The following is a 13,985-nucleotide window of genomic DNA, read 5'->3' on the forward strand; positions in this document are numbered from 1 at the left end:
CTGTGTGACCCTGAGCAAGACACTCAACCCCAACTGTCTCACCAAAAAAAAGTTGTTCTGATTGTCTAAAGACTAAGTCTGTATTTTTAAACCACAGAATTCAAATTGGTCAGAGACTGAGCTGAGGCATAATTCATATGGTTCATGCCACACCAATTCATATTTCCACCACGCCAAATGTATAGGAGCTTGCCAATCTGTGCCCTTGGCTATACAAAGCATAAAGCTGCTCTCTGTGAAGCACTCAACTTCATTTAAAAATAAAAGAGGAAAAAAAAAGATGTTACTAAAGAGAAAACTTTGTTGAAAGATATACCAATTAGAAACATGAAATGATGCACAACACAAGGAGACCTGTGCACTGGAAGGTGTTCGCTGCTGTTTTGAAGGATATTCAATATGGAGTCCAAATGGGAGAGAATTCTCTGTGAAAGGGGTGGGTCTTTCAGCTGGCTCATGTTCATGGCATTATAGTTATTGTATCAAGTTCCACAACACTGCAAAGTCTATTAAATGAGGTTTATCCATGATTTTTTTTTTTTGTTTTTTTACCGTAATTGTGATAGGTGGAAAACACCCCAAAACCTAATAATTGGAGAATGCTTATTGTCCAAAAGACAAGAGCATTTGAATGGATGGCTAATGGAGCTGGTCACATTATTTGGACAGATATCAAAAGGACAATTAACTAGGCCTAGAGATTTAGGAGGAGGAAAAAAAAAGACTGGATTGTCTTTGGGACAAGTACCTTATATAGTGCTTTAAATGACCCCAAACTACTCTTTGAAATAAAAGACCTATTCCAATTCTCTTATTCCAATGTTATATGGCAGGATTATTACCATGTACTCCTCCTGAGTAGGATTTCTAGGAGAAAATGGACAAGAACACTACAGGATGAGGAGATGTGAATGAATTGCAGTCTGTACATTCAGAGAAGGTAAAGAGTTACTTCTTTGATCCTCTTTTCATACAAATACAAAAAAAAATATCAATCTTTTCTAAGAAAAACAAAAATGTCTATAGTAGAAGTTAAAATAGATCAGGGTTATAAACTTAAAGCACACTTGAAATTTGAGTTGAAGAAGACTGATCTAGAATGTTCCTATTCCCATATATTCTCTGCACCCTGACTGCCAAGTGGCCAAAGCACAGTGACACTGGCAATATAAAAGTCCCAGTTTATTACCTATCAAATAACACAAAAATTTTCCCTAAGTAGATGGGTGAAATAATACCCTCCTTTCTCTCATTACTTGGGAACTGCAATATGGATACTACCTGTTTAAATATATTTGCATAAAATGTTAAGTTTGCTGAAGAATATCTTTTAGCAAAGACTAAATAGCATAAAATACATTAAAAAGTTGAAACCACTACCAATCCTTCATAAACTGTTTCTAATGGCAAAGGACTTGTTTTACACATTTTCAAGTAATTTTAAAAGACTTTCAAAGAAACAAAGTTTCATCATATGTTTTCTATGGCAATTATTGTCTTACCACTCAATTTATATATATTTTTTATAATGCCTTGTTTTTTAATTATCTCAGTAAGGAAATTCAATAAACACTGGATAGGAACTGTATAATACTTTTTTAAAAATTCTTTAGTACCTCCTGAGACTTGCAAGCAATGCAGGGGTGAGGGGAGTGGGGTGAATGGACAAACAACATTTACTGCCTAAATTACATCAAACAATATGAGGGATATCCTCACTGAATAATATCCTTCACAGGCACAACTTGGCCCACAACTATGAGGAGATACTATATGACTGTGCTTAATGGGATATCAAAATCCCAAGACTATAAACAGCAGGTGAGCCAAAGGGCAATGTAAAGGTATAAAGTAGGTTTTAAGAAAGTAGCAATATATTAACAATTGTGACTTTGGATATAAGAAGTGGAATATAAAACAACATTCAGAACATTCATACTGTCAAAAAACGTGGAGGCTAGGCATGTAGTGATAACAAATAGGGCAGTGAATACTATGGTTTATATATCAATAAGTTAATGGAACCATGATCTTTCTTGAATGAGTCAGAAGACAACTAATTAATGCTTTCTCATTTTATATTATTTTGTTCCATGTCTTCCCATACATACACCACAAAGGATCTACTAAATGTACAGTAATCCTTTTTTGGGGGACTTTTTAGTGTTTCATAGGTATGCAGTACTCAGGTTATTAATCTGATATCAATTATGTTCTTTACATGACTGGTCCACCTTTTTCAAGCAGGTATTTCACAGCTGATTTTTTTTTAAACAATATTTGAAATGGCACTGAGAGAGACAGAGGAAAGAAAAAGGGACTATACAGATATGTAGTAAAATTACTAAATGTATAGGAAATAGTCCCTATAAATTACAGGCAGAAGCCTTGATATTGTTTTAATGACTTTAAAGAGATCAACATTCCCAATGTCAATATGGTTATAAAGATAGACAGCAATAGCTGTAAGATCCAACTATTCCTTCCTTAGGATAGTAAACCTAAGAATAGGACACCATATTCAAGTTAAAAATAAATGTTTTAGTGAAGTCCTAGTTACCAAAATTGAGATCATGTGGACTGTGTGAGAAAAGCGTATTTATATAAGAATATATGCATAACAGCTATGCTGGGAAGGACCCAATAGTTTGAGTAAGTCAGAATTTTCTCTCCAGCCTTGGTACCTTGAAACACTGTGAAGGAGAGTATGGCTTCCTCTCATCACACAGTATGATTGCCTTTGATGGTGTCAATCTCAAAAGATAAGGAACAACACATCAGTAATCTTTCAAAACTTCCTTAATCTTTTTATTCATTGCTTCATTGGATAGTGAGTTCCTCCTCAATAGAGGTCTTCAAGCAAAGTTGGAATTTCTCTTTTTTTTTTTGCTCTTTGGAGGGGGGGAAGCTGGGTAATTGGGGTTAAGTGACTTGCACTGTACCACCTAGTCACCCCAGGATTTCCTTTTGTTGGAGATACTGTAGAAGGGATTCCTGTATAGGTATACTAATTAGATGGCCTCCACAGTCCCTTCCAACTCTGAGAATCTACGAATTTGTCCAGTCCTTATAAAATATGTATTTATATTTTGATTCCATTATCTTATGGGCTAACAAAGACTACATATTGTGTAAAGTAACATGGTAATTATAACATGGCTAATTAATACTAATTATAATACTGTCTAATTTATTCTGTTTCACTGGGGAAATCAAGATATTCTCAATACATGAATTTTCCAGGTAACTGAAGAATTTTAGTATATTTAATTGGCCTCCTTGCTTACCCACTCTAGAGAATACTAATAAGTAACTGTTTTCAAATTTCTTTTTTACATTACTCTCATACTAAGAAAATATCTTTTTCTTTTGATTATATCAGCTTCATTGTTCATTACTGTTACTAACTTCTACTAAAGTTATTCATCTCCTATAAACAATGTGTTCATTTCACTAGAATTTCTTCACGATGCCCCATATAGTATACAGAACATAATAGTTGTTCAGTAAACATTGACTGTTGCTGAACACTTCAGTTCCTTATATTTAATCTATTTTGGATACATTAACGTTCTTTATCAAGCAAACACACACAACACACACAAACACATACATTATATACTGAGGGAATTTGTCCACTACTCTAAATATACTGTACCATTATGTATACTTGATATTTTCTTTCCTACAAATCCCATAATGTACAAGTACAGATACCTAATTTCTCTTTCATTTTTTGCAGAAAACCTGCCATTTAAAAAAAAATGCTCTCAGCAAGATCCCTTTGACATAAGGCCAAAATGCTACTTCTAACATACTATTCATAACATAAAGGAAAAGGATTTTGCTGGGTAGGAAGTGGCTAACTTGCACTCAGACTCTTGAGTTTAAGGAATATAAAGAGGGAGATGGAGAAGAAAGAGAAGAGGAAACTCAACCAAAAACACAGCTTCTTAAATAGGCCGCTTTGAGAACCTTAGAATAAATAAAAGTCTCTAAAAAGAAATCCAAATGATATGAGTTACATTTAGAGGATAATCCAGAGGCCAAATGAAAAAAAAAAAAAAACCAGAAGCATTATAGCAGTATTTCTATGAGAGCAAAGCTGGAGGTGGGAAGGGGGAGAAGTATTTTCACAGTAATATTTTTAATAAAGCACTCCAGTTTTCAGAGGAAAAAAAACAACACAGATACCGGTTGTCAAAACTAAACAAAACATACCTCTCTTCATCTTCCATATCATCATCAGATGTTTCTTCATGACTTCTGTGCTTATCAGGATCTGGCAGTGTACTTGGATCAAATTCACTATTGTCATCACTCCAATCCAGAAAGGCTTCCTCCTCTTCATCTTGAGTCTGAGGGGGAAAAAGAGGGTTGAAGAAACCATCTGGTAGAAAATCCTTTTCTCTTTCCCATCAGCACTTCAGTTATAGCCACTGGGTCCAAAAGTTCATCAAGCCTCTACTTGTAATTTCAAATCAGGGGCCTTATTTTTTGTGGGAACTATCTAGATCACCTTCAAAGCTGGCAGCTATTACCAGCAATACTGAAACATACCTTTTAAATAATGAAATCAAATGTGATTTAGAAAGTTAAGATTTAAGAGTTAAAAATAAATTTCAGCTATATGAGTGTTCAGAATACCACCATATAGGAGTCAAGGTATTCTAGCTACCTCACAGCAACTATAGAAACTCTTTGTGAGTAAACCAATTGTGGTGTAGAGTAAAAAGTTAAGAAACAACTGCCTCAGTAAAGAGAGAAGATAGAGGCTGGTTTTAGTAATCCTATTCAATAAACTTTTGTTTACTAATCTGAAAAATGGGGGCAATAGAACTTATATATTCCTTATCCTATGGGTTGTTAGGAAAACAATTTTTAAATCCAATAGTTATAAACCTTAAAACATGATAAAAGTGAACTATTAAATTATTATTGGAAATAATATAAAATCAAACCAGTTATAAACATTTTCTCAGAATTTATTCTCAAACAAATGGATCTGTTTCAGAGCTACTAACATTTCATGACAAAAACAAACAAATCCAAAATGGATGAGATTTTAATGAATTTTCAGGTCTGACCAAAACTGGTCAATTTTGTAAGCTGACTTGCAAGGAATTACATGCACAAACAAGACTTCTACTAATTCTGATATGTTACTTCAATCAATAAACATTTACTAAGCATTACTTTGTGCTACACACTAAACTAAGTGCTGAGAATACAAAGACAAAAAGTCCTGTTTTTAAAGGATTACATTCAAAATAGGAGAGACAAAATGTCCATACACGAATATATACAGAATATATTCATGCTCTATGTACTGAGAAGATGGTAAACAGGAGGAACAGCAAGGAGGATTGGTGGAAAGCAAAGGGACATGTTAAAAGAAATCTACGGACATACATTTAAATGATGAATACCTTATACAATCAAAGGGTTTAAGGTGGATCTGTTTCTTTCATCCAATAGATAAAACAAACATTGCCATACACATTTAAGACAATATCATAAATACTTTTAAGAGGTTAATAAAAGCATCTGGATGAGTTTTCTCCAAGTTAACTGTACAATTATTCTTCACACTATTTTTATGAGTTCACTGCTAAATGATCCTCTTATTTCCAATGTTTTTATACTTTCTCAAAAAAACAACTTAAAATGAAAATGCAGTTAACTGTGTAGACCTCTCATCACCACTGAAATCCCCTAACACGTTGTGAACTGCACTCCTCTGATAACCTCTGAACATACCAAAAAGGGAAACAAGTAAAGAAAATGTGAATTAGTCCCTACTACAGGTTTGCCTTATTTCCCCAGCAAAATTCCCCTGTTATATATGTGCATATATATATGTATATAAAAGGTCAGGAAACAAGCATGAGAAAGAAAGGAAAAACATGTCTGCAATTAAAAGCTGTAAGCAGAATGCTCAATAACATATTCCATCTTCTACTTGAAAATAATCAAAGACACCAAAAGGTTTAATGTCACTATATATCCAGCTATACTGCTCTCTTGAGCAACCAATTTCCATTTTTACGGTCTAAAGTTATTAAAAGAAATTTGATGCTCTTAGGTAAAGGCAAAGGCAGCCTCCAAAATTTGAACCTAACAAATTTAGATATAGTGTAACTAATAGAACATATGCAAGCTTACTGATATGGAGAACTTCTTGTCATTACTGCATACTCCTCCTACTCTCTGTCCCATCTTCCACAGAACGTCACTTACCTATGTACACCTGTACCAAGTATAATCAGAAATAAAGGGAGAAGAATTCAAGAAAGATATATAAGTGATATGTAACTCACAGAAGAGGGAGTCTAAATAATTTACCAATGGAAAGTATGAAGTCTTTTTAGAGCACTGAATTTGGAATAAAAGGGCCTGGGTTCAAATCTTAGCTCTGCCACTCACTATTGGTGTGACCTTAGGCCAGACACTGGGGCCCCAACTTCCTCATTATGAAACATAGGAGGCTTTACTAGATGAACGATAAAGTTCTAAACCCTATGTTCCTAACAAGTTAGGGTAACAAGATAGGTAACTAAAGGTAAATAAAGCAAATAAACCCTCTTTGCAAGGAACTTACATCCTAACAGAGAAACTAAAGAGGATATGGTGGAAGGGATCAAGAAAAGCTTCAATCAGAATGTAGTACTTGAACTAAATCTTGAAGAAAGAGAGAGATTCTATAAGATGGGAGATGACGAAGGACTGCATGCAAATGGCAGACAAGTAAAAGTAAGGGGACTGAGCGTGAGGAACAGAAAGAAGATACTTTGACTACATCATGGAGTATGAGAAAGGACTAATGTACAATGAAGTTAGAAAGACAGGCTAAGTGAGGAAAGATTGTGAAGGGTTTTGAAAGTTAAATGGAAAAATTTATATTTGATTTTAGAGGCAATAAGAAGTCACTGGAATTTATTGTGTAGGGAATGATATTATCAGGTACAGTTGGATAATAGTTGCTGAGTCCGTATCAGTCTACTGGAACCTCTAACCAGGGAAAAGTCCACAGGAGTACTGTCCAGACTTAACTCAGGTAGGTGACTTGCATATTTCAGAACATGAAGGTAGTGATCAGACTTTTCTCTGAGACAGACTATTTTGAGAACACTGATTGCTTGCAGGTCCCTAGCCTGAGTAATTACTGAATAACAGAAAATTCAATATCCCAAGAAAGCAGCAGCAGGACCCAAGAGGACAAGAACACAACTAAGCCATTTTCTCCAGAAGGGTACAGAGTCCACACCTAATGGTTCAAAGTCTGAAAGCAGGCTGGAAAACAAGAAGAAAAAAATAAAGAATCCCAACATATAGAGCTAATAGTAACAAGGACACTCAAAAAAGAAACCTAGGAGAATAACTCCAAAATATTTTCAAGTAAAACCTCAAAGTAAAACAAAGCTTGGGCACAAGTACAAAAGAATTCCTAGATGAAATGAAGCCAGAGAATTTTTAAAAAAGAACTCCGGAAAAAAAAAAAAAACCAACAAATAAGAGCTACAGAGGAAAAAATGGGAAAAGAAGCAAGAGGTATGGAACAAAGACATGGAAAGAGACCTAACAGCTTGAAACCAGAGGCACCAAACTTTAAAACAAACAAAGCAAAATTCCCTAAAAACTAGAATGGGTGAAATAAAAGATAACTTCTATTTCAGAGAAGAAATATTTTTTTAAAAAGGCAAAGAAATTGAAAAGAAGATAACTCAAAGCAAATAGAACTAACCTAAAAAATAGAACAAGGAGAGAGAATTTAAGAATCAATGGACTATCTAAAGTCATAACCAAAAAAAAGCCTATGTATCTAATTTCAAGAAATCTTAAAAGAAAACTGCTCCAAACTCTTAGAAACAGAAGGCAAAGTAGAAGCAGAAAGAATAAACCAGTCTCCACCTGAAAGAAAACCCAAAACAAAAATTCACAGGAAGTTAAAGCCAAAATTCAGAGTTCTCAAATCAAAGAAAAAATACTTCAAGTAGCCAGAAAGAAAGAATGCAAGTACTGAGAAGCCAGGCAGGATCACACAAGATTCCACAGTCACCAATATAAAAGGATGCAGAGCTTGGAATACAATAAACAGTACTTACTATACATATATTTGCATTATGTAAATTTGACTCCATGGTGAGTGGGTAGTAGGAGCTTCTGCTCCTAGCAGGCAGCAATAGGGGAGACAATGGCAGTAGCACCAGTGCTGAAACTGTGCCAGGAGTCCTCCACTCCAGGCACTAAAGTTGCTCTAGCTTCAAGTGTCTCAGGTCCTACAGCCTCTCTAGTTGTGGGGACCAGAGAGTCATACAAGGAACAGAGGCATGTGGAGTCCCCTGGGAGGAGGGGGAGATCTTTAGAACACTCAACTTATATTAAGTGAGAACTGGCTGTATTTCAGAATGTAAAATATGTAGGCCTACAATAATAACTTGCCTGGAAAAACTGAATACATTCCAACAGGGGAAAAAATGAATGTTTAATGAGACAGAGGACTATAAAGTATTTCTGATGAAAAGATGAGAAGAAATTTTGAAATACAAATGTAGGACTGAATAAAACACAAAAAAAAAAAAAAACCCCATGAGCTAGCAAGCTAACAAAAGAATTGATATGAACTATTTACATATTCTAATACGGGAAGATGGAACCTGTATTTCCTCAAAATTCTATCACCATCAAGAATCAGAGAGGGAGTATAATTAGACAGAAGGCCTGATGATGATGTTCTGATAAAGACAACATACTAACATTTTTGGAATGCAAGCAAAGCAGTCTTTAGGGGAAAACATACCTCCAAACACTTTCATCAATAAAAGGAAGGAATAACAAATCAATGAATTAGGCATGCAACTGAAAAAGAAACCCTAGGAAACTAACAAATTTAACTTCCTCTACTACTACCAACTAAAGACCAAAATGAAAATCTTGAAAATTGAAAGAAGAAATGGAAAAAAAAAAAGCAAACAAATACCAATGAATTAATAAATAAAACTAGGAGCTAATATTTTGGGGAGGGGATTGAAATAGGCAAACCATTAGTCAACTTGATTTTCATAAAAAGAAATCAAATTGTCAGTATAAAAAATGAAAAATGTGAACTCAAAAAGGAAGAAGAAACGAGATAAATTATTAGGAACTATTTCATCCAATTCTTTCTCAACAAAACTGACAATCTAAAAACTGTTTATTTACAATAATATTATGTACTCAGATTAATAAAACAAGAAAAATAGGGCAGTAGGTGGCAAAGTGGATATAGAGTGCCAGACCTAGAGTCAGAAAGAACTGAGTTAAAATCCAGCCTCAGACACTTATTAGCTGTGTGACCCTGGGCAAGTCACTTAACCCTGTTTGTCTTAGTTTCCCTGGAAAATGAGTTGGAGAAGGAAATTGCAATCTGCTCCAGTATCTTTGCCAAGAAAACCCCAAATGTGATCAAGAAGAGTTAGCCATGACTGAATAACAACAACAGCAACAGCAACTACACAACAACAATAACATAACTCAATCTTAGCAAAAAGAGGCTGATGAGCCATAAATAAACTCCCAGGGGGGAAATATATCTCTAAACAAATGGATTTACAAGTGAAGCTTCAAACATTTAAAGAACAATTAATATGTCAAGATGGAATGGGGGGGAAATCTATACACCAAATATTCCTAAGAAATATTGATGCAAAATTTTTAACTAATATATTAACAACAGATTTCAGCAACATATCACAACAATTAAACACTATGACCTGGCTGCAGTTATGCCAGAAATGCAAGACTAGGTCGATATTGGAAAACAATGCACATAATTTACTATGCTGATAACAAAAACAAAACAAAAATCACATGATTATCAATAAATGAAGAGGAAAGTTTTTGACAATATTCCATGCCTATTAAAAATATTAGAAAACATAAGGATAAAGGGATCTTTCCTTCATCTAATAAACAGTATCAATCTAAAACCAAAATCCAGCATTATCTGTAATGAGGATAACAAGACCTTTTTAATAAGATCAGGAGTAAAGCAAGGATGTCCATTATCATCACTACTTTTCAATATATAATATTAGAAATACTAGCTATAACAGTAAGAGGAGAAAATGAAATCGATGGAATTAAAAACAGGCAAAAAAGAAACAAAATTATCCCTTTTTGCAAATGATATCATGGATTGCTTAGAGTCCGAGAAAGTCAACTATAAAACTAATTGAAATAACAACTTCAGTAAATTTGCAGAATATAAAATAAACCCACATAAATCATAAGTATTTCTGTATATTACCCACAAAATCCAGCAAGAAGGGAGAGAAAAAGAAATTCCATTCAAAATAACTAGAAAAAGTCTAAGATACTTGGGTGTCTCCTTGTCAAGACAAACACGAAGTATAAAAGAACATATAAAGATCTAAATAACTGGAGAAATGTTAATTGCTCATGGCAAGAGATCAAGTCAATCTAATAAAAGTGACAATACTACATAAAATATTTTATCAGTGCCATACCAATCTAACTACTAAAAGATTACTTTACAGAACCAGAAAAATAAAAAAAATTCATCCAGAGGAACAAAAGGCCAAGAATCTCAAGGGAATTAATGAAAAAAAATCGAAGAGAAGGGGGACTAGCTGTACCAGATCTCAAGTCATACTAGCAAGCAATAATCATTTTTTTAATGGTATTAGTTAAGAATTAAGAATTTGGTACTGATTAATCAGTGGAAGAGATTAGGTATATAATGCATGAAAGAAAATGAGCACAGTTAGGAACTGGAGTTAGGAACTCTGAATACCAGAATAATCAACACAATCTGGAACCATAATTCCAGAGGACTAATGATGAAATAGGCTACTTATCTATCTCTTGAGGGAAAGATCATGGGTTGAGAGTGCAGATTATGACATTTTTATTTTTGGACAGGGTTGATGCATGAATTTGCTTTATGTGTTTGTGTTTGTGTGTGTGCATGCACACGTAGGTGTGTCTTCCTTCTAAACTGGAATATGTGGGGAGAGGTGGGAGGCAGAGAAGTCAGATCTTCATGAACATAAAATTTAATTTAAAAATGTGTACAGTTCTTGAACACAATCTACACGTGCTTTTTTTGCTGTATAGAATCACCAAATACCATTTCACCTACTTTTCTTTACATGTGTCAACAATGGAATGGGACTTTGTAATATGTTGACAATTTAAACAATAATAACAACTGAAATGATTGCAAAATTAATGGGAATTATGGTATAATTATGAAAGTGTATATAGGCAACATGATGAAAAATTCAATGCTCTTAAGCAAATGTCTATGGGAAAAAGGTGGTAATTCAGAAATATGAAATCCTCTATTTTTAAATGCTCATAACACTGCAGCTGGTTTATGTCAGCATCAACCTCTTGTTATTGATGCCAACATCCCTGCACCTGACTGATGCGGTTAACTTTGTTATTGCACTATTGATGTCACACCACATTACCTGTGTTACCACACACACCTCAACTCTGTGACAGTGACAAATGAATTTAGGCTAAAAACTATGCCTGTCAGAAGTACAATTTCAACCTACAAGAATTACAGAGATAGTGAGAAGACATATTTCGATTTCTTCCATCTGTTATTAAGCTTTCCTCTGTCTTTCTATTCAGTCACAATACCAAAAAAATTCAGAGCCTTTAAAAATTTTATCCTTTGCTCAACATTTTTAAAATAAGGAGAAGACCATAGAAGAAACACTCATGGAAAAGAGAATGATTAAATACTTACTAGTTAGCAATGTAAAGTTGTAATTAGTAAGAAAAATCTGTTGAAAAAAATCACCAAGAATGGATTTATATGTTTAAGTAAACATGTGAAATCCTCACAAAAGCTGAGTAGTATACGAAGACAATATATTTAATCCATGTTTAAAAAAAAAAGCACTAAATACAGTGCAATATTGTTCATCTGCTACTATTTCTGATTAAACAAATAAAATTTCAGGTAAGAAATGTAGAGATATAACATATAAATAAACTATATTTTCACATGGTTCTTGAGGATCAATGTGTGTAAACTTTAATGTGCTAAATGTCGATTCTTATTATTTGATACTCTGTATTTCCTTCATCCTGCCTTTCCATAATCTCAAGACTACAGAAAATTTAAAAAACATGGCATTTCCAGGAATAATGGTAGTTTGGTATTACTGATTTGATTTTTGAAACTAGAGCAAGAGGTAAGGGGCAGAGGGTGGGTACAAGTGACAGAATGCGATCATATTTGATATCTGTAAGATGGGATTGCCCCAGGGGCAGCTAGGTGGCACAGTGAATAGAGTACCAGTCCTGGAGTCAGAAGAACCTGAGTTCAAATCTGACCTCAGACACTTAACACTTAATTAGCTGTGTGACTTTGGGCAAGTCACCTAACCCCAAATGCCCCTCGAAAATAAAGAAAAGAAAAGAAAAGAAAACAAATGGACAAGCATTAAAAAAAAAAAAAGATGGGATTGCCCTTTATGACACAGTTACCATACATACCATGATGGGGGGGGGGGGGGGGGGGGGAGGAAACTACTAACAACAAGTTTATATAACTTATATTACATTAAAATATAATGGAAACTATAAAAATAATATTATAAGAAGTTTTTACTTTCACCATATATCATTTCAGATTTTGACATTTGACATATTTATATGTGAAAATACACAATTTAACATGGAAGAAAGAATACTTTTATAATGGGCTTTTAATAGAGATTTTTTTTAAAGGTTCTATGATTGTTTTATATACTTATCTGACTTGAAGCAGGACTGAGGGAGGGAAGGGAAAGTAATATAAATTTATTATCTATATTAATAGAATAATATCCTTTCTCACTTCAGACATAGTTAATAAAATATATGACCTTCAGGTTGTTGAGTAGAACTTGATGCAGTTTATGATCTGTATTAATACAGATAGATAATGAGATGAAACTTGTGATCTTCTTGTGATATAACTATGTTATATATCTATATCTATATATCAAGCTTGAGGCCACTTCTAAAAGTGAAGAAGGGAAAGTTATTCCCTTCAAAAGATACCAATTTATGCTAACACTGAAGATAATTTTGAAATGAGAATATAAAAATGTACAGCACTGACAGATTGCATTAGGTCATGTGACAATTCGTTCTTTCTGTCTTCACTTGAGAAGCTACAAAATTCGATCTATTGATATATTAACTTTTCTTCACATATTGAAAAAGTCTGTGCTTTGTGACCTGAACTTCCTCTGGAGGATTTTTTAAAGATGAAAATATGATCCATATCCAAGAGATAATTGAAAAAAAAAAAACAAATGCACATAATGTTTCGTGGATACCAATACTTTAGGTAGCTCTAATTTAAATCCTATAAGGTATGCTACCAATGAAAAGTGCAATAATTTAGTAAATAGTCTTCATAAGCGGGGGTGGCCTGAATAAAATAATAGTCTGAGCAACAACCTTCCTGTCATGATTCTCCTCAAACTTAACTAGGATGCTCCTTAATGGCTGATATAGAATCCATTGCTTAAGCCCATACTCCAAGCCATTCTACAGTTTGCTAGACTCTAACAGGGTTTATAATGGGCATGTGTATATAGATAGCCTTTGAAAATCCTGAACACCAATACAACTGCACATGTATAACCTATATAAAATTGTCTACCTTCTCACTGAGGGGAGAGAAGGGGTGAAAGGAGAATTTGAAACTCAAAATCTTATAAAGCGAATATAAAAATTATTTTTACATATAATTGGGAAAAATATTAAGAATAAAAATCCAGAACACTTCCATATACACTTAAGGCATAGTAGAGTCTTAGTGGAGGTTGGGTTCCAAGTAATTAGTTAACATTAAAAAAAATGTCAAATATTTGGATACAGTAATCCAGAAACAGTGGCTATTAAAGGGAAATTTTTTTTTTTAAAGCAATTGGGGTTAAGTAACTTGCTCAAGTTTACATGGCCAGTTA

At 33.8% G+C, this 13,985-nt stretch overlaps 1 protein-coding gene across 1 annotated transcript in view; it reads right to left on the reverse strand.

The window, feature by feature from the left end:
* Positions 1–13,985, reverse strand: part of DDX10 (DEAD-box helicase 10) — a 369,841-nt gene that overhangs the window by 48,266 nt on the left and 307,590 nt on the right. Inside the window, exon 17 of the mRNA XM_069080286.1 lies at positions 4,222–4,358. Within this exon, the coding sequence (XP_068936387.1) occupies positions 4,222–4,358 (137 nt within the window). The remainder of the gene's footprint in view (positions 1–4,221; positions 4,359–13,985) is intronic.

Source organism: Petaurus breviceps, unplaced genomic scaffold (assembly GCF_028583685.1).
Source record: "Petaurus breviceps papuanus isolate PSGF00001 unplaced genomic scaffold, PetGlider_PUasm1.0 91133, whole genome shotgun sequence".
In the NCBI taxonomy this organism is placed as follows: domain Eukaryota; kingdom Metazoa; phylum Chordata; class Mammalia; order Diprotodontia; family Petauridae; genus Petaurus; species Petaurus breviceps.